Below are 26,414 nucleotides of genomic sequence, written 5' to 3' on the forward strand. Positions count from 1 at the left end.
TGAACCGTTTTTAATGGGTTGTGTGAAAGTTCATGGTATTTTGATTCTGAATTAATTCCTGTTCCTATCAACCTATTTAAATATTTGGAGCATAACGGTTGGAGGTTGTAATAAGACGTAGTAAAAATATCAAAGCCACGATATAGCATTGTTGAAAATGAACAAAGAGATATTCGAAACGTCCAAAATTTTACCTACTTCTGTATGGGCATTGTTAGTCTTACTACGTCTTATTCAATTCTAATAAATTACAGATCATTATTCCACCTGGAAGTGGCAAGTGTGATATGTGGTCTAGCAACTTTAGGAATGGTAAATTAAGCAAATTTACAGGATTCGTCACATATCGGCATTTTAATAAAAAGTGCATTTAATGTAGGATGTAAAACGCAACTGTGAAATATATAGTGGTAAGAAACTTTACAGATATTTCATTTCAGTTAAAGACCGCTCACACACCTCCGACGCATTTGTTTTGAATCGCCTCTCCACATAAAAGCTGTAGCGCTGCCGCCCAGGGGCAGCGATCATTATATCGGGCGTTTATATAGCGACGCTTGAGGAATAATATGCCACAGCGACAGCACTATCTTCTTTTTTCTTTTGCGGCAATGGCAAGGTAAGTGAAGAGCAGGTTATGTTTTCCTTGCCTGCTTCACGCTCCGGCTCCGTTTTTACGCTTGTTTGGTGACGTGAGGCGGCCTGGAATTGTGAGGTGACGCGCGTACTCATGTGTGGGCTTTTGTTTATAAGCGGATTGCTGTGCGCTCTTTCCATTGGTTCGAATCGTATCCAGCGCGGAGCTTTAATAGAAGCCTTGGGTTTAAGGCAGCAGCTACTACGGCCCCTGACGCTGTTTGGTTTGGAATTTGAGATGTTTCTTTATGTCCAGTCGTTGAGTGGAGAGCTTTTTGAGAGTGATTAGCAAGTTATACTTCTGTAGAAGTTGAATAATTTTAACCTTGCAGCATTGTTGTCCGTGATAAACTGTTGTCGAAGAGCGCTTTTATTTTTTAAAGTCTAATTAAGTTATATGGCTGCACTATGCGCCATAAACTGGGCGGTCAACAATATAAGTTGCGGTAAAGCCAGAGAGGGTGTTCATATTACTTAAGCATGGCTCTAGGTCAGTTTCGTATTGGAATAACCGATTTAATTTAATTTGTAAAATAAGTGAAATAGCTGATATAATATTCGATATGGACCGGTGATGATGACCAACAAATAAAAGTTCAAGATGAAAGACGCCGAAGTGAACAGTGACGTCACAAGCAAACGAAAATCGCCATGGCGTCGTATGTATCAAGAAGTTGACGTCACGGCCCTTCTTCATGCAACTAAGAAAGGTATAGCAATGAAACTAATTATGTTTCGTAATACGTTTTAACACTGATGATGCTGTCGTAAAGGCTTGTTAAAACCCATATTATTATGGCTTAATACCTTCACGTTAATTACCGGTTCCCTTTAATGTCTTAAAGTTACTCGCATTAATTATCGGTACACTCAACTTTTTGTGTTATTAATTTCTGTGCGGGTGCATCGTTATAAAATTTGAAACCATCGGAATTTACATATATTTCCAAATAAAATGAAAAGCGCTTCACACCTAATTTTCAAGATGTTTATGTTAACTATTATAAAGCGATTTAGAAGGCGAGTAATAAACGCAGTTCCAGTATTTTTGCGAACCTGACGCTGATCGAAGGTTTGTCACACCGATACGGTCGAATGATTTTTCCATTGTGACGCCATTTAGAACTCCCTCGCCATTGTTCCTGCATTTTTTTAAGAAATTAGACCTACCTACACCGAGGGCTGGATGCGTGGGTTCTTTGTGATACACAGGGCTTTAAAGATTGCCGACTCCTCAATTTGTCATTTAAAATAAATTCCTTGCAATCACATCACCAGAAACTATTTAGCGTCAAATACGACTGATCAACTTCTGCGATCGCTGCCAGTTGTGGCCAATTTTTCTGAAAAAATTTGTAACAGATTTTAAGATGTAAAATCAGGCATCTCAAAGCTCTAACCTTGTCGTAAACAATTATAAAATTGTTCGTCCGACGTATATATTTGTCCGACGAACAAGCAACCGTATATTCACTTATCGTCATTGTTTGATTTGTTAGACCCAATTTTATTTTCACACCCCACCTGGAGGTTCAGCGCAGTTTTCGCGACAAATACGCAAAATTAACTAAATAAATTGTATCTAAGTTTAACCAAATACACAAATATTAGCCCTTGAGTTCCTAATTGGCGTTAGTTTATTTTGCTGCGAAAAGGCCCAACACTCTCGAAATCTTGTAACAACCCGATCTAATTGTTTCAATGTTTATCATTTAAGGAATAGATAGCACTCAATTTAAAACTTTGCACGATGCCATATTTTTGCCATATCACTTTTGCTTTTTAGCAAATTTTTTTAACGTTTAAAAACACAGCAAATATTTAGTCGTATTGAGATTTCTAGATGCAAATCGTTTATTGTAAGATTTATATCCGCTCTTACGATTTTACAGTTTCACGGTCAACACAACGTTTCTCGTGCAATAGTTTATCGGAAAGCGAGGCTGCTTTAAGGCTTCTGTTCGCGTCGTCCAATCCTGGATGTCCCGAAGCAAAAAAGAATACAAACAACGGCGAAATCGTTACCCTTGAAAGTCTTGAGCCTAAACAACGCCCGGACTTGTCCCGCGGTCGCCAGCCTAGTCTAGAATGTGTACCAGAAGTTCGAAAATCAATCGCCACCCCTCCTGAGGTTGAGCGCAGCTTGTGCGAGACAACACATGACGTCGCCAACCCCTCCAACATTAGAAACCTATTGTTTGAGCGATATTTGCAGGGGATGCGCAATGTAAAATCGAGGCGCGGAGTTGAGCCGGGTGCGTTATTTTTTTGTATTTTAAGCAATTTTTCTTGTAATCCTAGTTCTTTTTTATTTGTGTTTATTATTTATAGTTTGTGGGCAATAAAATAACATGTCATAAGCTTGAGCTGTCAGTCCACTTAACGAAATAAAAATGAAAAAAACATATTGATTAAAAAAGGTGAGCCGATTCGTGTATATTTTTAGTTTCGTCCAACTGTTTTTAAACAAAGCCTTGATTTGTAGCCAACTGGGTTTGGCTTTGGGTGCAAGCATAAAAATTACAGTACATTTGGAATACTTGATATTTTTCATGGAGCCCAACTATCTAATTACGAAAGCCAAATTGAAAAAAAAATTGCTAATGCACGCACTGTCAATATACTTGATTCTGAACCGTTGAGTTATGCATATTCTATACTTATTTTTAGAAAATCGTCACGAGTTATACAGTTCCTTCTTGGTTAAGGGTAAACCCCGAAAGCCGCGACAAGAACGCCGACACACGGTGTCCGGCGCGGGCACAATTGATTTAAAGGAAATAGAGGTTTGTTTTATGCTAAAAAAACATTTGAATCGATCACAGACGACACTAATCTGAAGCCTTTCGAAGTAAATTGCGTAACTTGGCTATCAAAATGGTCCTTCTGTAGTTTTCGTGCATTTTCAAACCATTTGCTTAGTTATGATTAAGGAGATTATGATTTGACCTAAAAAAATGATTTAAAAAACTAAAAATTGTGACAAATTTGACCTAAAAATATTTTTTTTAAAACTCTAACATATTATGAACACATTAATTTAAACAACGCATTAGTGTCTATAGGAGTGATTTAAAAAATTGTCAAAACAAACTTTAAACAAATGGCAATTTAATAAGGAACTACAGTTCTTGTTGGATAATAATTTATATTTTCTTCTTTAAACGAATAAAGTAATGTACCGCAATCTTTAAAATAACTCTGTGCATTTTGTAAACGATTTTGACTATGAAAATATTTTTACAAATTTTAACCTATTATATGCTAATTTTGTAATTGAATTAGTTATGACCAGGGAGTCGAACCGGGCCCGAACCGGAACTTTATAAACCGTATTTGGACCGTTTTTTTTTCGAACCGTGACCGTCCTGAACCGTTTTGTTTGTAAGATTTTAAGGAGCCGAACCGGAATTAAACCGAATATTTTAAAAGTACCTGAACCTTGACCGCACCCGAACCGGTCAAAAAAGCGCTTCACTCAACCGTGACGTTACAACTTGTATTTTACAGAGTCTATAGTTATACCATGTTCAGAATTTCATGAATAAAAATAATATATATTAAATAAAACGACGCTTTTTATTTTTGAGTTATTTAAATAATGAACTGCTTGTTTTTTAATACGTCACGAAACTTAGATTAAATACGAGTTGCGATTCAATAATTATGCTCTACATTTAGTGACCTACCAGTACAATTTTTATTTAACGCAATTAATATTTCATCCAAACCGAAACTTTATAAACCGGTTTTAAAAATAAATTTAGTCGCACCGGAGCTGAACCCGAACTTTTAAATTGCTCCGAACCGAATCCCGTGAAAATCCTACAATGCTTTTGGTTTGTCTATAAAAGTGTACTATTTGTCAAACGAAAAATTGACAAGAAAAACAACAACAGTAACTAAAAACTTAGCAGTAGAGAAAAAGCAAGAACCACCGCCAGTCTGACAACTGTGTTAATGACATTGGCGTTAGTAAACTGGTCGTGTTTATGACGTCACAATTAGTCTTATTTTAAATGAATGGCCCGAGTGTAACTTCAATGGTTTTGTCTAACTCTAAAATAACCACCGAAGTTTTGCGATTTTTAATAAAAAAAACTCTGTAATTAACATTCATACACGATTAAATGCTCCGTAAAACATTTTTTTCAAACTGAAATAATTTAAAGGAAAACCAAATGATATAAAAACATGCATGAGAAAAGACTGCTATAAAATATTTTTTTTAATTTCTATTAAAGTTTTAAACAGGAAGTCGAACCGTTTGACTTTTCCGGTTCAGGTTCGGTTTGTGTTCAAGGATTGTTTTGGAATCCGTTCATTTCCGGTTTCGGTTTCGAGCAATTTAAAAGTTCCGGTTCAGCTCCGGTTCAACCATCGTTATTTTATACCGGTTCATAAAGTTCCGGTTCAGATACAATATAATTTGCTTAAAATCTCAAAATGTGGGTCGATAAATGTAGAGAATAAATTTTGAATTGTAAGTCATTTAATCTAAATTACGTGAATTATTAAAAAAACCAGCAACTCATTATTGAAATATCTAAAAAATAAAAAATAGACGATTTTTTTATTCAATATTCATATTTTTTTCATAAAATTTCGAACATGGCGTAACTTGGTAAAATAGAAGTTGTGACGTCATGCAGGAGCGAACCGCTTTTATTTACAGGTTCGGGTTCGGTTAAGGTTGAGGACTTTCAAATTATTCGGTTCAGTTCCGGTTCGGCTGCTTTACGAGTTTACCGTATTCAATTCACTTCATAACCAGATAATACTATTTTCTTCTTTGGGATAAAAAAAATCGTTGTGACTAGATAGAGGCTTAAATCGTATAGCTGTCGTTAATACTATAGTCCAGGGTGGTCCAAACCTAGGCCCGCGGGCCAGGCCACATTTTGACTTTGCCCGCGAGCACTGTTGGTTTATTTATTGCAACGCGTAGCTTTAAGGGTTTAATCTGCATTGGTTCTCAACCGGGGTTCTCGGCACTCTAGTCTAGGGTGCCATTTTTAACGCTCAAGGGTACCGAGTCCGTTTTTTGCTCTGTTCGTAAGCTTCTTGATACAATATTTTTGTGTACGATTAAAGTGCAAAAAAATAAAAAGGGTTTTTCAACCTTGTTGCACAGTGAATGTGCTGTTTCAATCTCGTTTATTGTAACGTTACAGTTAATCACTCAAGAGTGTCGCGAATTATTAAAAATATCTGTAGGGTGCCCTAAGCCAAAAAAGATATGCAAGAAATATTGTGGCCCGCGAAGCTGTCAACCTTGGACCACCCTGCTATAGTCTATAGTGCATGCTTAAGGTGTAAATGGGGTCGCGAGAATAAAAAGTTCAGTACGACAAAGAAAATTGTTGATAGTTTTTACGCAAAAAACAATCATATATTACGCAATTTCGTGATATACTTTAATTAAAGAGTACGTCACATTTTAAAGACATTTTAAAGTCAACTTTTAACGCATCACGCATTTGGGTTTTCATTTTTTGGAAACGAAACGTTGGATATCTTACGTATTTTTTTAAAGGCACCTCTAATTTGCAAAATTTTCCATTGCAGAAATCTATATGCGCAATAATGTATCGCTTAAAATACAACTTATGTTCCGATTTTTCGAAATACCCGATGAAATCATTCACGCTTTTTTGGTATAGCTGCAACCAGTTGGTAATGGTTTACCGACGGACAATCAATATCTGCCGACGGTCCTAGCTCTTATAATCGATAACATTCATTAACTTCACCTTTGTTGAAAACATATAAGTCGGTTGGCAGCTAAAAAACTCTGGTGACCAAGGAAAGTGAAAGAATATTAGCCATGAATAACTTGAAACGTGTTTCAAGACTAGGGTAGTTTTTATTGAATTTGGAGAAAAATTAAAGAGTCACGACTCAACGAATTTTCAGAAAATTAAACTTGAAAGTATGGCTACAGCGACAGGTTATAGAAAGCTCTACCAGGAAAATTAGGGAAAATTTAGAACAGAATTTAGAAACGCACCAACAATACAAAATCTTTCTTATATTTCTTTAAATTGACCAATCGGTTTATGTATTGAATCAAAATAAACCAAGTTACACGTGTCGTTTGAGACTATAATCTGCAACAGGAAATATAACTAACAACACGAGCTAAAGCTAAGCTATGTAAGGTCTTAGCGGGCCGTGATGAATTTTAACCGATTTTTTTTGTTAAAACGTGCAGTTTGTAAGCATTTCATTAAAACAATTGTTAATCAGGAACGGACCGATTGGAAATAGGCCTAACTAAATATAAAGGCCAGAAAGCGTTGAAAAAATGTTTATTAGAATTAAAATTAGTCCACACGGCATTTCCATGATCACAATAAAACAGTGTAATAAAAATACGCGATCACTATTCGCACATTACAGTACTCATATAATAGCATTGATCAAGATAATTTCTGCAAATAGGTTGTAAGGGTCATTGACCCCACAGCGCTAAATTGTGAGTCACATATGAGCAAAATACTGCCACATTTTTGGGGTCTTGGATGGTTTGCAATAAAATTATCTTCCGATGTTAGTTACAACTTTGGCACTTAAAAGTAGGTTTTTACATCCAATCCACTATTTTTTAAATATTTAGTCCTAAGAGTTTCATAAGAAAAATACCCACAAGGAGTACATTAATTGGACATAAAAGGACCCGGGATGGATACAGGATTTTTGTTAGGAAAAGGGGCCATATATATTGTTTTAGAAATGCTGTCACAAAGTTGCGTATAGTGTAAGTTGCGTCATGAAGTCATAAAATAACTAATATTAAAATCAGTTCTTTAGTTAACTTGTTCTCTAATATATAGGTACAATCTAATGGCACTAAGCGCGAAAAAGTGTATTTATTTTGTTTAAATTAGCTAAACTTTAATTTTAGGGCATAGCTCGATCGATATATTGGCGTTTGTTAATTTGTCAAAACTTGCAATTCTAGAGTGTACGATTTTATAGAGCGCAACATGCTATGCATACTGTGTGACTCAGTGTAAGGCGTGTATAAGCTGAAAAGTTTCCTTAAACCTGCCAAAAATGTACCAAATCGTTAAAAAGTTTCGGCGAAGTGCAAAACAATTTTGCGTTTATGTACTAAAAGTTGGCAAAAGTAAATATAGTGCCCCGTTAGTTCCGTCCCTGAAAAGGGCCGTTTGACAACGCTGTACAGTGTGTATAGTAAAGCACCCTGCCACATTCAGGTCACTGTACCTGCATATAAGAACAGGAAACTAAAATGTATATTCCCTGAATAGAACAGATTAAGTGATATAGGCATAAAGCAATACACTTACGACAAAAAATGTCACTTACGGCAAAAAATAGTTTTAAAACATATATACAGTAGTGTAAGGGAAAATGTATACTAACTAAACAAAAAAAGCTTTTTTATAGCGGGTCATTTGGGCCCCCTAGGCCAACCCATCACGCCCCCAAGTTTAAGAACCCCTGACAAACACTTCATCGATTTATGCAGAGCTCGAATAAAATTGCGTTATATTGGCTTGATTGGCAGAAATTGTATTTTCGAGTAAGTACGCAAGGCGCATGCATTTTAAAGTCACGTTGAAAATGCGCAACAAAACTACTTTCTGAAAGTGTGCCAAGTTTATTTTTTTATCTATAGGTTAATATAAAAGATATAATTTGAATATGGCCGTTGTGACTCTCGACGTTGTGCAAATTTTAAAAACAGTAAAAGCAGATACTTTAAACTTAACAAAATATATGTAAAATTATGGCATAACGAATAAAATTTATACACAGACGAAATATTTAAACACAAAATTTAGTTTTTATTCACCCGTGATCAAATCGCCCAACATTGATGTATTTGCTGTTTGCTCTCTTTGTTTTGAGTGCCAAACTAAATGCAATGTAATTACAATATATTTTGCGCTTCGCGCAAATTTTCTTCGATTTTATGTTATGTTTTGTATTACGGCACGCCAATGCATTAAAGCGCCCTGCAATATTTTCACCTTCCCTATGTGTCCACTGTCAAGCGCTTTGCTGAATCCCATTCTCCACAAAAAGCAATTTCTTTCAAACTATCCGCTTACCGCAATTTTCTTCACAGCTTAACACATATAGTAACACCTATAATAACTTTTTAGGCAAAATAAACTCAATCTATATTTTTGGCTCTTCGTGTTTTCCGTTTAGATATTCGATGATATAACGCTTCTTTTCAATGTGGCAATGCGTCAAGTAAACTACTAAGATAAAACGTTTGTCCAACTGAAACTATAAAAAAACATATGCAGTTGGTTCGATTGCATAATTACATACCAGTTGTTTCGTGAACGGACATTTCTAGAGACTACTTCGAATATGACGTAATTGAGACGTCCTATGCCCCCATCTATTTGGATTCAGCATTACAACTTTGGCCCGCAATATTAAAGGAATTGCATCTGTTGGCCTCGACAAAATCCAGTTAGACCACGCTCTTCTAGGAAATCAAGCTGTCCTCCCGCAATTGTTTAAACATAGCGTCTAACTCTAAACGTTGGTTACCTTTCTTAAAAATTTGAAATAGCACAATGAAGCCTGGCTATAACATCCTGGCCTTTTTGGGAGCACATATAGCAACTTGTCACTTGCTCAACATTTTGACACCTATTAATCAAAAAACATCTTTTCTGGTAATTATAATTGTATATATTACTATGCCCGGTACAGTTTATATTTTGAAACAAACTTTACACTTTGGTGTTTCATAACATATTCGACGTTTCTTTGCCGGCCTAGAAACAAACTTAACTGCGTATAGAAATGCGCTGCTTTGACGAATTGACGAGCGCTTGTTAGTCGACTTTCTTTTGTGCTTTTCCAACTTTCTTGTCAAACGAGACTCAATCCACTTCAGCTTTGTAAATCGCGCGAAGCCATTCACGTGGAAAGGGGGTTTGCGGTCAGACATAAGCTTACTGAATGTTTAATTTTCAACATGGAAATAGAAGTTATGTAAAATGTTTTGCTAAGTCAAACAGCGCCACCCGTTTGCTACTTCTTCCTACATGTGTATAGGTTTGGTACTTATAACCAGGTAATATACAGCCTATAAATCTGGGGTCTGCCTTTTCCTTGTTGCGTGCCAAACAAAACTCAAGTTCTCAGCAGGCGGTAATAAATTTCCACTTACAATTTTGACATACAAACGTGTGGCTTTCAAGCATTTTAATGTAGTTACTCTTCATCAGGGGCGAATCTCAATGTTTCATGCAATTGAAATTGGGTCAAATTGTAGGAAAATAGTTGGCGACGAGCAAAACGCGAAGAAACGCGTATGTTTGGTTCAATTTGGCAAGTCTTTTGATTTATAAGGAGATGTGACACATTGGGCACACATAAAATAAAACCTATATACCTTTTACTCTTGTTAATGTTTATCTTGAAAAACGGAATACATCAGCGAAACAAACATAGACCAAGTTGGAGAAACTTTCATTTTAGAGAGAGAAAAATTTTTTACTTAAATATAGCCTCCATGCACATGTTGCTTTTTGTCTGAGAAGCCTAAAAAAAGGCTGAGAAGCCGTATACTGTAGTTAACATAATTAAAAATATGAAACATGGCCCTGTGTCGCTTGTGAAGCAGCTCGCGGGCCGGATGATTTTCACTGGCGGGCCGCGGGTCGTAGATTGCCGACCCCTGCTATAAATACAGGGTTATAGAAGAAATGTTTCATTGTAATTACGACTCTTGTGAATTGCATGATCCTTACAAGCAATTTGTTCATCTTAGCTTTGTTACACGACAAATCATGTCAGGAATCGGTTATTCAGTTGTAACGTAAACATTTCGTTGCTTGTCCGATTTAAAGACCAAAGGGAAGTACGCAGCTCGAATTTCGTCACGTAATATCTCCGGAAGAAAACAAGATATCGATCAGTAACTTCAAAATGAGATATGAATAATTGGCGGTCTTGTCATATTTCATTTTGAAAAGTAGACCCGTAGCTGTCGCCCTATGTAAGTCAGTTAGAGCAGATTTTAATTTTAAGGCCGAATATGACTGAATATTAATATTTATATTAATATTTAAATATTTTTTTAAGTCTGATTGCTGGCTAAGGTAGGTTGCTTGGAGTAATGTGTAAAAAAATCGATATCTTGTTTACTTCCGGAGATATTACGCGACGAATTTCGAGCTGCGTACATCCCTTTGGTCATTTAAAGCTACATTGCCGATAGGGATCCTATTTTCCGTTTAGTTTACAGTTGCATTTAAATACTTGAATATGAAATTCCAATGTAAAACTTTTTTTGCCCTACATAAAATAGAGTACTTAAGTAATTACATAAATGCTTTCCTTTTTTGTAAGGCTTCCTAACTAAGGGTTAAAGAACCCCTAGGGGTCCGCGGTACTTCTATCAAACGGTCGCACAGAATTTCTTACAAATATGCAAGTAAATATTTCATATAAACATCTTAATATTTGGGGATTAAAGGGTTATGTTGGTAGGAATAGTGCTTCACTGCCTAATACGAGTTGAAAAAGCCTGCTTTATTTATATTATAATTTGTCTTTGTGATAAAGTGTTTTTTTTACTAGAATTTTATTACTTTACCAGAGTTGGATAGCACATTCAGGATCCATGAACCACACTGATGGCAATCTGAGTGATGAAGACGCAGTAATGGCACGTCCGCAAGTGATCCGGACTAAACTGGCAAGGACAAGGTCCAACGAAAGCTCAAGTCTATTAGAAACAGATTTATTCTCTTGGGAGAACAACACACGAGAAAGTCGATTCTCAGGGGAAAAAAGCAATCGAGAGCCTGTGAGATCTCCAACAGAAAAAGGCAGCAAACTTGATTCTAACAGCTGTTTTCACTTATCGACTGACAGGCGTGGCGCTGATGTCGTATGGTCTTCGACTGCGGGCAAAGACTGTGAGATTCCTTCGGAGCCGCTACAAACGCTAGGAGCTATCTTCGTCCGGGGTGTCAACCACAAAACAAACTGCTTTCTCACGCCGCGCCCCTACTTTAAGAATGCAACTAAGCAACATACCTCTGTTTCTTGGATAAAGACTGGTTCACAGCGCTGCAGTGACAATGACGTCATAGACGCTTTGCAAACGACACACTTGAAAATGGAAACTGGAAACGATGATAGCGAAGGCTGTACTTTAGGCACGTCCTTAATTTCAGTTGCGGTAAAAGGTAAGATAACATCTATAATAAAACATTTTATTATTACCAAATATAGTTTGTTTTATATCTTTGCGATTTGTATTATAATTACAGGCACACTTCTGAAATGATTAAAGTTTTGTTATACTTCGTCAATACCTTATGTACGTAGTCATCTAAGACAATATTACACGGACAGTACCTGCCTTTAGATCTGGGGTTCTTAAATTTTTTCACTGCGGACACCTAAAATTTTTCTCGCGTGGACCACTGTAGGCAACAAAATTTCAAAAATGACGTCATAAATTGATGTCACAGTACAAATAGACTTCATAAATTTGCTGATTTTGGATCCAAAAATGTAAAGTGAAAAGGAGTCTAAATACATTCCGTGCAAAACCGTTTTATTTTTAATTAAATTGTTTTCTTTTTCAATTAGACCTTCATGGACCCCCTAAAACTAGTCCCAAGGGGTCCGTGGACCCCAGTTTAAGAACCCCTGCTTTAGATCATCGTATCTATAGTAGGGCCTTAAATTCTTTGTTTATAACAGGGCGCTATTCGTTGGGTACGTGAATTTAGGCAAGTTAACAAACCCTGGTTGCTTGCAAATCTTGTTGTTGCTTTCGATTTGCTGTTAACGCCAGGAATTCGTCTGTCGTTTTAGGAACTTACTTTTAATGTCGCGCACCAGCGCATTCAAAAACTAGTGAGGCTTAGTGTCTATCGTTTTAACGATGTTCCTGATCTATTTTTGGTGGCTTTTTATTTATCTATTAAAATTAAAGTGTGTCGTGTAGCACTGTATTAAACGCATAAAAAATATTAATTTAAACTTTGGTTGTTAAACGTAAAATGGAGCCGAACAAATCCGAGTCTTTCTAAACACCATACGGCGCGATCCAATCCAAACAAACGCAGAAGAATGAATGTAGTTGCCACGGGGCATCGAAATTGTCGTGCATTAACAATATCCGGATAAAAGTTGCCGAACACAAGTAAGCAAGTTTAACACGCCCTTTTTTATAGCTTGACAAAAAGCGCACTTTCGATTTTCCTAGTAGAGATTGATTATGAGACGGAAGCGACCTTCAAATAAATATCATTATGTTTTATTGTAGAATAGAACAAAAAGTGTTCAACGATTAACGACAGTTGCAACTTCGTGTAGTTCTCAAAGGCGTGGATTATTGAGACTTGACCGACACACACTCCCCTATAGTGGCTGTGAATTTCAGATTTTGTAACATGTTATGGATTTGCCTGTTTAACTTGCACAAGGCGACATGCATAACCCGACAGTCTGCAGAACTCAATTAAATTACCATCGAACGGTTGAGCCAACTGCTTAACCTTGAACTTGGGGAAGCCATGAGTGCGAATGACGCGTTCGCGCCTGTTCTAAAGTCGACAATATTCTCGGGACTATATACTTTAGGACCTGGACTCCAACCCGTAAAATATCAATTTCATAATTGTAAAACCAATTGTAACTGTTTCGTACTATTTGACCATTTCCGACTGATGAGGTGTTTTGGCGGTGATTTTGGTGTTGCAGCAATCCGAAATGTTATGTTATTCGTTATAGATTTGGTATTAAGCAATAATGCATAATTATTAAATTATGTTCTGATTTTCTATGGGTCGATACTTAGAATCAGTGTTTTTTTACACCGATTTCAAATGGCTTGACTTGACTTGACTTAATTCTTTTGTGCAAATGGCTTGACTTGACGTAAGTTTTTTAGAGTTTTAGACAAAGTAAACGTATAATTTTTTTAAGAAACAGTCAATATATATGTCATATCGTTAGCAGCCGACGACCACCAATGCAACCACGTGGACACGAAAAGACAAGATCCGCGCTACGACACGTTTCTTGATCTGTCTAAACTTGAAATAAATAGTGATGAAACCAACCGAACAGGAGAATTGAGCACATCAAATCAGCAACATATGACGCCTGAAAAAGAAACACCCGGCATACTGGATAAAAATAAGAACCAAACTGAACAAAGTTGTACCGAAAAGGACCAAATAATATCCATGGCCGATTCGTTGGAAGCAAAGCGAAGTTACGGTATATCGGCGTATGATCAAGACTTAGTTGGCGGCAACTCTAGCGCCGAAAAGTTCAAAACCGCAAACGACAAGAATCACTTAAGTGATGATGACCACCTGAGTCAAAACCGATTGAATACCGAGGCATGTAATTTAAACCTATCAAATAATGGCGATATGGTTGGTTCTTCACAAATATTCCAGACTTTAGATAATCATGATTTAGATGTGATGAACTGTCTCAACGACATTTTGGAAAAGACTGAGTTGTTTGAAGGACCTGATATGCTATCCATAAACGCGGAAGAGTTTATCGAGAACATTTCGATGAATAGTGATACGATATCGATTGCCATCGAAAACGCGTCTTGTGGCCAGAAAACAGATAACGATGGCAATGATTGTTCTAAGCCAGGGAATTATAAACATTTAATCGTGTCAGAATCAGAAAACCTACTAACTCAGTTACCTGAAAACAATGACGTACCAAACACCTTCATTAGTCCGGATGAGCTATCTTCATCAGAAGAAGACTCAAACTCGGACCACGATTACGTCCTACCAGAGGAAGACTCGACAACTACATTTCCATCAGACGTGATTAACAAAACTATGTCGTTAGATCGGAACGCGTTTAAAAGCACAAACCTGTCGCAACTAAGCAGGGTGGACAATGTTAGCTCGAACAAATCTAACGATTTTAACAACTTGGAAAAAAGAAGCCCTCAAATACATTCTGGCCTGCAAAGGCTTTTTCAAATTGCGCTTTCGGCTGTAACGAAAGACAAACCAGAATTTGTTAAGATAAAGGATGTGCTGAATCTCATCGAATCGAAAGGTATTCGATTGTCCGATCCTCGTCTAAAGGAGTCATTTCACCGGATTGAGCTTGAGCCGGGCGGTGCCGATTCATCTTTGTCGTTTGACATTTTTGCCAGGTATATTTAAATACTCTTAATCAATAAACCTTGTTTACAGTCCCATTGCAAACATCTATTTTATGCGTTTTCCTTTATTTTAGGATATGCGAGCCGAGTTTTGATTTCATTCGCTGTATCCTTCTCAGTCAGTTGTCAGTACCTGGCTTCAGTCTGCTAAAACTTAGAATGGAGAGGATCTTCGATAGTCTAAAAACCGTTCTGGAAACAAATGTACGAAAATATTATGCATATATCTAAACCAAAAAAAATTTAGCCTTACGATTGCTACTAAAATGTTTGCTAATTCATAACAAAGCTAATTTGTTCCGCGAAGTGTACAATCTATATACATTGCCTAAGCAGTTGGAGTCGCCGCCAAACGATATCGAAGCTTGTTCAAATTATAACGTTATGATGCGACGAAATAAACAACACGACGCCTCGAGCATTTCAATTTCGTTGTGTACCGTGGATGGACAAAGACTTTCGTTTGGTGACCGAGGTAGTTCCAATAACTAATCGTAAATTAATCCAGGATTATTCTATGTAAAGATTATAAATATATACAGAAACTCCTCATCCTCTGAATACGTGCGCAACTGTCTTCAATTACTGTTTGGCTTGTCGTCAGAACGGTAGCCAAACGATGTTGAATTATTTTGCAAAAGAGGCCGAAATATCTAAGGTATATGTGAAGAAAATTGCGTTTTTTTCGTTTTGATGTTGATTACACCAACTCACCTAATACCGCTTTTATTGGCTGTACACTTTACTTTGGAAAATAATTAACTGAAATATGAGTATTTTAAAATAAATACGGCCTACGCGCTTACAAAAATAATATTACCCCTTTACATTGTTTATGTATCAGGTTAAAGCAATGATTCTCATACTACGATTGTTATTATATTACTCGTAGGCTATGCATTAAAGACTTGAAAGCCTCAACACTATTCATTAATAACTGAACATTTTAAGTTGCTTACCTATATATATGGCTAGCCATAGTAAGGCTGAATGTTAAGTTATCATTGTAAATGATTTCCTAAAAAATTGTAGCATGTATCATTATTAGCAATATGTTTTTTACCAGATGTATCTAAGTTCGATGCCCACTGAAGAAAATGTTAGCAATCCTTTCACGAAAAGCAGATCTTTCTTGACTTCGACGTTGTTATACCGGCAGGTGGCGACCGAAAAGCGTCTAGGAGCACTTCACGATTATTACGGCGCACTTATTGGAAATGAACCACTTTGTTGTGATAATTTAAGGTAGCCTTTTGGCAACGACGTTTAACATTTAAGGTATAACGCGGTCACAGGACTGGTTACCTGTAAATCAGCGGTTCCTAACCGGGGGGCGTGTCCCCCTAGGAGGGCGCCAAGAAATTCTTAGGGGTGCGCGAGCTCTACTTAAATATTTAAATATTTGCAGTTATTCTAATGGTTTCGTTTGGGTTGGGCACCATGCAACTGCAAAAAATTTTCGCGTTCCGCGCGAATCTTTGATTTTCTGCTTTGTTTAAGTGCCATTGTATGTTTTCTGACTATTAAGTAATATACATATTATCGAAGTTATAGCGGCTCTATTTAATTACAGTTTTGATCACTTATAGATAAACGATAGAAGTTATCCTCCTTTCGAACTATTTTATATATGATAACAGGCTAGCAACAGGGGGACTCGACCTTTTTTGCGCGAATCTATAATGTTTTTTTTAACTTTGCCGTTTTATCGTGTGTCGTCAAATCTTTTGAAACACGATAACGCAACGTTCAATTTTTGCGCTTGACATTTTTTAGGCGCTCGACATTACAGCTTTGCAACTTTGGGTCAATTCCCTCACAACACGTTTGTCTAAATCAGCTTGTGTCGAGCACGAGCAATTTGTTGTGTGCGCAATGCGAAACAACTCCTGAATTACAGTTTAGCGAATTTAAGGGTTATATTTTGAATACGGTGTTTTAAGCCACCTTAGCTTTTTGTTAAAGTTAAGAATCGAACTACTGCACCATTGTATTTAAAGTGAACATTTAGCTACATTTCAGTTATAATTTCCGGCGAAATTACGCCCACGAGGAGTTTGCCCTTGCTTACATGTTAAGCGCGGAACAACGACTACCGAGGGGTTCGCCGAGCGATCTAAGCGACTTGCTTGAATTCCATCTTCAATCCCTTTCCACCGCAATGACATCAGATGCATGTGTGGTTGGTGCCGCGACTCTCGCTAACAATGGAAAATGTCCCCTGACAGGTGAACCTTACGTGAGTTTAAAACGAATCAAAATGTTATCTAAACCAGTGGTCGGCAACCGCCGGTCCGCGGACCGGTGCCGGTCTAAAAAAAAAATTTTGATCTAAACCTATCTAAGATCTAAGATTTAAAATTTTTTTTGATCTAAACCAAAACCGTACGTAACAAGCAAGATAAAAGTAAAACAAAATGAAATGTATTTCTATATTCAAAACATATTAACTTTCGTTTGAATGTACTCCATGGTTGATTGGTATGATAAAAATCACTATACACGAGTATAATTCAAAACAGCTAGTCTGGTATGGCCATAGGAGTTACAACACATTCACAACGTTGAAAGTGATTTTTCTTATCGCAAAATCCAACTCCTCGTAGGCTACGTACTGTGCAATATATCGAAAAATGGACCAAAATATTATGTTTTTTTATTTTAGCGAGTTCTCACCATAAAGTCTATTCTAGTATATTAAAATCATTCGTGTATTCGATGATAAAGTTAAATTGATTAACCCCATGCAGTTAACACCCGGCTGTTTGAGAAGCTATGTGACTGTGAGGACATGAATGCGCCACACAAATACCTTCTTTTGCACGCAGAAGTAAGGTGGCTCTCGCGAGAAAAAACATAAAACAGAGAGCGTTTAAATTGCGTGAATCACTGCCAAGATTTTCATTAGAGAAACATTTAGACCTTGCTAACAAATTTATAGACGAAAACTAGGTCGTAAAACTTCCCCTACTTACTAGAGTTCAAGCGCTATTTTCATAAAAACCGTGGGACTGCAAATAAATGGATTCGTAATCCATTTATTTTCGAAACAGGTAAATCGACAAGAGGACCAATTGCTGGACATTGTAAATAATGGCTGCTTAAAATGAACTTTTCATGCAACTACTTTATCAATGTTTGGAAGAAGGTATTGCCAGAATACCCTGACCTTGCCATAAAAGCCCTACAGCTTTTTGCTGCCATTTCCGACATCTTACTTGTGCGAATCTGGATTTTCTGCGATGACAGCACAAAGGGCAAAACCACAAAACAAAAAGAAAGTGAGGGAACTATTGCGGGTTTCATTAAGTTCAATAATAATAATTCCTATAGATTGCGCAAAAACAAGCTCAGAGTTCTCATAAATTTACTTTACTGAACATTTGTTTTTTTAAGGCCGGTCCGCGGCCAAATTTGAGTTTTAAACCGGTCCGCAGTGCAAAAAAGGTTGCCGACCCCCTAAACAAAGTAACAATAACTGAAATCCCCTTTTTTGCATTCTTAGTGCGAAAGATTTTTTAAACAGTGTATTGTTCTCAGGTGTTTCAGTTGTCGACACGGAAAGTGTGAAAAGCCTTTTAAAGATACTTCAGTCGACCACTTTGAAAGGAGTAAAATCGGTACAGAGCATTTTCTTTATAGGCCCTATTGGAATCTGTGCATTAATTGGGCAGATATTTTTCCTCGTTGTTAGGACGAAGAGGTTGGGCCTACATAAAATGCAATAGCATGCGTATGGCTAAACAAAGATTGCTGGGTGCGATTTTATTAATTAAACAGCGTAAAAAACCCTAAAAGCATTGTAAGTTTAAACAGCACGATTATCATGCATTTAAATGTATTGTTGTATCGTGCGCTGTAATGTATTTGAGAACAAAATCTTCATCGGAACTTCTTGACTCGTGATCACTATACTTCGATGTATTTACTGATTGCTAATCAGCACAAGTTCAATACACAAGAAATATTATTTGCAGGCACAAGAAATCGTAGGAACATGGGACGAAAATGGAAGCATTATTCTTATCGTTCCCGGGGTTATGGGAATTACTTGCTTCGCACATTGTCAATCCTTTGCGGCAATTGATAAGGTCGCAAATTTTTTAATTCAGGTAAACACTTTTGAAAACGAGACGCATGAGTTTTCTTTAATTCAGTTTTATGCAAATAATTCACATATAGAGAATGACGTTTTCAGTGACTTTCAAAATATTTATGATTTAAAAAAAAACTTTGTTGTAGAAATATATAAAATACAATCTAATATTAACTGCACATTAAATTACTTTCATTTATTTATTTTATACAAATATGCACTATGCTCTTGTTACAGGAGTTGGTTGACAATTTCAACTTCGGCATTTACAAAAGTTTAAAACCGCCAAACTCTGTGCTATCTTCAAATCATAATACGGACGATTGTTAGTTATCATATGAAGTGTGTTGCTTATTCTTATTAACTAAACGGTGTTTATTTTTTAAATCTTGTTTGTGTTTGCAAATAAAAGTGTTTTTATCTGTCCCAACTTTAATGTTGTCCATGAAAGTTACGCTCACTAGCTTGAAGTATTAGTTCTTTATTGCAATCCCTGGTTTTGTTGTATAAATATTGACATTAACGGAAAAACATGACGAACATATAAACATTCTAAATGCTGTGTTAGGTTTTTATTTCAGCACAAAAAAAAGTAGATAAACAGATAGGGTCAAGAAACATTATTTTATTTACAAAAGATGTTTACACCAGTTGTTATGACAAGTAAATACAACAAAACAATGTAAGCAAAATTGTCAAAAGATTCAATAGCAACAAAAAATTAAAATTCTGATTTAAATATCACTGTTAGTTGACAGCTCCATCCCATTGATACACATACTTATGTTTCTTATCAACTCCACAGTGAAGAAATATCATTAAGACAGCAATTTAAATGTTTTTTTGGCTTATAGTTTTCCATCACTTTGATCCAGAATGTGATGCTCAACTTTGTACAATGATCCAATTGTAACCTTGAATATAGAGGTAATTTCAAGCTCTATTTATATAAGGTTAGAAATAAAACATAAAAATCATTCAAAGTTGAGACTACTAAAAGTAATGTATATTTTAGAAAATGAGACTTGCCTAATTTAAATAAACTTCCTGTTTTAGCCTTAAAATAATGGAAAAACAACACAATCAAAATTAAAAAAATTTGCTTTTTCGAGACCACTACTTTTTGGTAATGTCTACAATCTAAATAACTATGTTTGAAGTGTGTGCAATGGCTTGCTACAATTTTGGTAATCCTAGCATGTTTTTTTTATTTAATTTTACTGACATCCAATTTATTTTTTACAAATAATTGTCATAAATAAACAGGATTTTTTTTAACTTTACTTCTTGCCTATACAGCTAACATTTCTCCAAATTATTTGTTACTGTCGTATTTCTTAGTTTGTCAGATTCTAATTTTCCTGCTGTGCATAGTATAACTTTTAACTTTTGGTTCCATCTATTATAATGAAAGCCATGGTCGCCACCAAAACATATTTTCTATAATGATTTTATTTTGATTTAGCAGTTTGGATGAACACAGCGCTTTTTAATAAATATGTCAAGTAATCATCTCTGAACCAAAGTATAGTCTTCCCAAAATTAGGTCTTTCATAAATGAAGGGGGACAACAAAAATGTTACATGCAAGTGAGTAGGGTTGAAACCACTGTTACATTTATTGTTATTTTTTTCACCAGATTGTGTTTTTTTCTTTTACTTTTGAAATAAATTTGTACATCATAAGTTATTGTTATATAGATAATTAAACAAAAATTTCTGTCTTTCTCAAGCCTAATATGGTTTGCACAAAAATCTCATGATACAATTGTTAAAAGTCTTCAGCTTTTGCCCTGGTGCAGTGGTGCTGATCCTTTACCAAATTTAATATAAATTTTAACTCATGATTTGTAATCAAACACAGGTTTTATATCTTGAAAGTAATCTTTTTTGAAAAGTGAGGTTAACAACTGGAGGTAAATTTATTTTTCATCACTAAAGCTTGGCTGAATAATCTAATTTTTTTTTATTTGTTTTGCTTGTGTGACATAGTAATTCTGTTATTTGAGACAGGTTAGATATACATTTTGATCAAAATTTATTGTATCGGTATTGGAATAAAATATCAAGTATCAGACAATCCTAATAGTAAATAAGACCAAAGATTCAAATAATATAAATGTGTTAATACTTACTTGTCGATGAATTTGATCAAAATCTTTTTTGGCTTCTTTAATAAGATTGTTTAGTTTGTTTTCATTTGTTTCATCCAAATGCTTCCCATAAAGATGTTGCACTCTTCTCACTGCATGTGATCTATCATCAAAATATTAGTTGAAACTTAAATATCACATTTATTGTTTGTGGGTGCACCAGGTTTAAAAGTTTGGCCTGTAGTTTTGAGCAATGGCAAGCATGAAATGCTTTAACTGTTCTTACAGTTTTTGATATAATAGTTCATTTTGTCACTGCACAATTTTTAGCAGTAACTTTATAACAGCCATGCAATTTAGGCTACTTAAACATCTTCCCTAACAATATTTTAAGTTTCCATGGTGACAGTGCACTTAAGTTCAAAAAGTCAACATGTGCAAAAAATCCAGGTTAAAATTCAACTTTCATTGGGCAAATAGGTTATCAATAGATAAAACATTTGTGCGTTGGGCTACAATCTTACCACATTTTCGTACTGGGGTTTATGTTGCCAACAATATTTGTTAGGGTGAGAGTTAGCATTTGGGTTTGGGTGGTTCAAGTACTGTTATTGTATTAACTCTAACATATTTATGTCTTTCATTGCAATTTTAAGTTTGACAACACACTTAGTTACTGTTAAAATAAATGTGGTAGGATTCTATCCAAATGTTTAGTCTATTGATAAACTCCTGTACCTGCTATCCTTTTCACAGTTGTTCCTAATTAATCGTCTTAAGTTTTATGGTAACTGACTATTTTTCAGCAGAATAAATTCTGGCATTGGAAAGCGAGTTGTTAGAATTGAAATTGCAAGGAAGAAATAAATATAATATTAATAATACGTGAACTATCCCAAATCACTAGCAATATAAATAGCATGTAATTCTATGTAATATAAACGTCGATGTTTGTGCCGAATTCGAGTTTGGATTCGTCACATCCTAATACATAATCATACCTGAAATTATAATCGGTAAACTTATAACTTTCCGTGAGTAGTTGTTTGTAGAGCTTAGCCAGTTGGTTTCGAGCCATGTCAACGCGGGACAGTTAGCAAGGGATTAGTTAGCAAGGGATTAACTTAAACTCTTTGTATATAGTATATACCGCACAACTATTAGGAAAATAAACTGCAACGCACAATGCATCTGTTCTGATAGTTTCACGTGTTGACTCAGATAAAACGATATGACCAGTTTTGTACGCCATTGTTTGTCTAATCCAATGGTCACCTTTTTTCAAGAACTGACGACGGCGGAACGGATAACTATAAATATTGACTATCGCGGTCCAGACAGAAAAAAATTGCATTAACCTTATTTCACTTAAATTTTATGGAGCAGGGACCTTTTTTAAAAAAATTGGTGGAGCCGCGTAAAACTACCCGAGTCCCGAGTTCGACGTGCGCATGCGCAGTATCAAATTTTGAAACTGTTGAGGCGGCAAAATGTAAGTTGTAAAAGTGTAATAGCAAATGGTGAAATATTTTTAAACCATGTAATACGGGTGGATCAATTATGGCACCAATATGAGTGGATTGCAGATAATCCACCCTAATTTAGCTGCGTAAATGGGTAAAATACAGGCTGTAGAGCCAGAGCTGGACTCGACAAAATCTTACATTTGGCCGGAGTTGGACTCGGGTGTATTTTTTTGGCCGGAGTCGGACTCGGGTTGTTTTCAACCTACTCCGCAGCCCAGGTTACGTCACAAAAGATGTAGTTATTATAACGTTTGCTATACATTATTGTAGTTTTACTACATTTAGCCAGTTTTTGTTCTTTGATTGTTTTTTGATATTGCGCTAACACTCAGTCAGTTGCAGCTCGAAACGGTTTGCTAGAATTGTTATTTGTGTTCGTTACGGTAGTTAATACAATAGCAAAATCAAAACAAAAAGTTCAAACTTTTTGGCCCCCCCAAAAAACAAAATTTTTCGGCTGGCTTCGCCGCTGTCTGGAGCCGGACGCCACGCCTTTTTTAAGTGAAAAATAGAAAGCGCAATGATAAACCTACTAAAAGCTTCGGAATAAACACAAGATAAGTTTAGAATGGGTAACACTAGCAAAAATGTGGTTAATTTGCCGTCGTTTTTTAAGTTGAAATACATGTAGCTGTAGCCTACAACTAACGCTAGGTACAGTAATTATACTCAAATGACATTGGCTGTTACATCGATTCAGATACTGGTCTAGATCACAGAAAAATCTCCAATAATTAAAACCATCAGTAAATTTTATTAAAAATTGCTCGTTTTATTTTTGTTGGGTCGGGCTCTCAGGATCACACAGGCTTAGCGTTTGTGAAGCTTGTATTATAACCGAGCCCTAAATATTTTTGCAAACCTTCTTGCAAAAGACTGGAAACTTATCCAAAAAGAAAGGTAGTGTGGGGCACGAGTTTAGTTTGTTGAACTTTTAATAGTTTCAGTGACGTGCGGTGACCTAGATGGTGAGGCACTAATTTTTTCAAGCCACACTTTTCTTTAACAATCACAAAAACGGTATCGTACTAATAAGATAAAAAATAGCGGCTTGCTTTTGTGGGGCGCAGCCACAATGAAAAAATGTTTATAGAATGTTTAATGTTTACATTCTTTCATTGTGGCTGCGCCCCACACTTTCACGTTTATTACAAACTTGAAAATAAGAAACAGGGAAAGTATAAAATGCGATATTTTTAAAGCACATCCACCGGTAGCGTAGCCAGCCAAAAATTTAGGAAGGTGGGGTCTGGGCAAAAAGTTTAAACTTTTGTTGTTTAGCTTTTACCATTGTATGAACTGCGTATCGAACACAAATAAATACGCTAGCAAACCGTTTCGAGCAGCAACTTACTGAGTTTTAGCGCAATACTAAAAAATCATTCAGAGAGCAAAAACAAAATGACTAAAAAGTAAAACTACATCAATAAGTAGCCTATAGCGAATTTAATAATAACTAAATCGTTTATGACGTAACAGTGCATGACAATTGAGGTTCTGGCATGCCTGTGATCGACTTTTGTGGTACTGCAAAACAAATATTATTTAGAGTACACAATATTTATAAATTTTTAGGGGGTCATGGCCTCCGTGGCCCCCTGGCTGAGCCTATGACAGTCACATCCACTCCTTTTTTTACCAATCTCTTTGAAAGTTGCGTGTTATTTTTTTGTCCATGCAGTCGTCTGATGCAAACCTTTTAAATGGGAAACAGATTTGCCTTTATTTATGACTCTAACTTTAGATTGATTGAAAGTGTAAATTTTCCTCCATTTTAGTTAAATTTTATATAAAAAACAATCCTTTACACCAGTGCTTCTTAAACATTTTAGTTTCGTTCACCCCTAGCATATATCTCCAGATTTCATTCACCCTTGTCTCATGATATGATAAAACTATCTCGTCTATATATAACAGCACAAAATGACTTAGATTGTTTTGATTTTTTTTAAGATGAACTCAAGCTAAGTTTTACCATTGCAAATCTACAATTTCTCGAGTCCAGAAATATAAAGCAACAAAAAGTCACCAAATTGTTGGACTTATACTAGGGCTACCATATTTTTAGCACCCAAAAAGAGGACATTTTTTAGCCTGCAAGTAAAACGAAAATAGAATTGTTACGTTTGAGAAATACGTGCCATATCCACAACTTTTTTCAGCAGCGGCGCCCTTTGTAATTTTCTTATGACTTGCATCCCTACGAAAAGCAATTCGGAATTTTTAATTAAATATCAATTGGATTTAATTGGTTAAATTGGCGCTAAACTGTATTTTCGTCCCCCTGTTGCTAACCTGTTATCCAATTATTTAAAATATGGATAAAAAATAGTTCAAACGGTGGATGACTTTTATCGTTTATCTATAAGTTCGAAAAATTATAATTAAATAGGGCCGTTATACCTTCGATGATATGAAAACATGGAATGGCACTCAAAGAGACTTTGTGCTCAACAAAGTAATACCGTAACAGAAGATTCACAAATTTTTTAGGGCAGTTTTAATGTTAAAGTTGGCAAAAACAGAGTTTGTCAGCGCTGTAAGAGTGGTGTACAACCAAAAAAACGATACCATTAGAATCATAGTAAAAAAATTAAATATTAACTTTTTCAGAGCTCGCCTCCCACCCCTACGAATTGTTTGGAGCCCCTCTAGAACCCTTTTTAAACCAGCAATTCAGCATCTTTCATGGCTTAAGTATTTTTTGGAAATAAATACAACCTCTCGCCTAAAAGTATTGTTAGAAGTATAAGCAACTAACTCGAGATGCGAAAAACGAGATTTGGACATTTTTGAGCGTCCTCGGAGGACCATTCAGTTTTCTCAAGAAAAGGGGACAAATCCTTCTAAAAGAGACGACATATGGTAGGCCTAACTTGTACACTCAGTGCAAACCAACTTAACTATTACAATAAGCAAAAAAACACCAAAAAACAACAGTTCAATAGTCGATTTACTTTAGAAAGTTGTTTACTAGTGACTATAGGATGAACTTTCGTTCACCCTTAATCACCCCTTTTGGTTGGTTCACCCCTGCAAAAATTTTATTCACCCTGGGGTGAACCATGAACCACTTTAAGAAACACTGCTTTACACTGCAAGAAGTCAATGTAGAAATTTTTCATAGCTGGGACGTCACATTTGAGGCATGACTCAAATCCTAGCTAAATCGTTTATCATGTTTTCCGAGAGAATTGGGAAAGAAAGGGGCACGCATAATGCAGTACATAGAACTTTTGTGATCTGAAGAGAGAAGCTGGGACGTCACATTTGAGGTATGCCTCAAATCCTAGCTGCCTCTCTTCGCGTATTTCAACGATTTTGAACGCTTGATATAAATAACGCAACAGAAATTGGAAATAATAACGCTTTAGGTATAGAAGTGTAAAATTTGCGGGAGAAGGATTATGGACTACAGGAATCCATTCAAATTAAAGCACCCAAAAACATGCAATGTGTACTGTACTTTAGCAAATAATATATATTCTGTGATAAACATCTCTTTAATATACGTTTTGCTTTGCCAGATGTTGTGCCTCACCTGCCTCCCCAGACCGCACGTCCCTGAATAGTTTACTCAACAGAAGTGCGTTCTAATTGCCGCTTTCGTTCTGACTCCAACTTCAAGGTGCGTATCTAACTCGCGAGCCGCCACAAGACGTTCTGGTGATTAGAATTGTATTAGTTGATGAACGAACAACCAGTTTCAAACTCTAGATGGGCGAAACAAATTAGCATATAGCCGCTGTAAAGAGTACACGTCGATAGCTAAGAAGACATTCGTTTACAAGCTGATTGCGGTCTTAAGTAGCTTCAGACAATCCAAATGCTGACCGCAGTGATACTTGCGGAACAAGCCATTTAGCATAAACACTTTGGTACGAGTTA

At 36.0% G+C, this 26,414-nt stretch overlaps 2 protein-coding genes across 4 annotated transcripts; one reads left to right on the forward strand and one right to left on the reverse strand.

Annotated features, from left to right (window-relative positions):
* Positions 1-1,186: 1,186 nt before the first annotated feature.
* LOC146160547 (uncharacterized) lies at positions 1,187-19,338 on the forward strand. Of its 3 annotated transcripts, none has more exons than XM_083384649.1 (13): positions 1,187-1,346; positions 2,529-2,891; positions 3,307-3,422; positions 11,240-11,834; positions 13,618-14,803; positions 14,887-15,016; positions 15,146-15,287; positions 15,355-15,470; positions 15,879-16,057; positions 16,835-17,040; positions 18,353-18,432; positions 18,790-18,924; positions 19,146-19,338. In XM_083384649.1, the coding sequence occupies exons 1-13, from the start codon at positions 1,238-1,240 to the stop codon at positions 19,236-19,238; spliced, it is 3,450 nt and encodes a 1,149-aa protein (XP_083240775.1). In that variant the 5' UTR covers positions 1,187-1,237; the 3' UTR covers positions 19,239-19,338. The 3 variants fall into 3 exon arrangements, with proteins under 3 accessions (XP_083240775.1, XP_083240776.1, XP_083240777.1); XM_083384650.1 differs by having other exon boundaries at positions 15,149-15,287; XM_083384651.1 differs by having other exon boundaries at positions 13,621-14,803.
* Positions 19,339-19,465: 127 nt separating this feature from the next.
* Positions 19,466-22,187, reverse strand: LOC146160548 (LYR motif-containing protein 4A-like). Its single transcript, XM_083384652.1, has 3 exons — positions 22,002-22,187; positions 21,043-21,163; positions 19,466-19,822 (listed from the first exon to the last, which is right to left on the reverse strand). The coding sequence occupies exons 1-3, from the start codon at positions 22,076-22,078 to the stop codon at positions 19,757-19,759; spliced, it is 264 nt and encodes an 87-aa protein (XP_083240778.1). The 5' UTR covers positions 22,079-22,187; the 3' UTR covers positions 19,466-19,756.
* Positions 22,188-26,414: the final 4,227 nt, after the last annotated feature.

Source organism: Ascidiella aspersa, chromosome 3 (genome assembly GCF_963924565.1).
Source record: "Ascidiella aspersa chromosome 3, kaAscAspe10.2, whole genome shotgun sequence".
NCBI lineage: Eukaryota > Metazoa > Chordata > Ascidiacea > Phlebobranchia > Ascidiidae > Ascidiella > Ascidiella aspersa.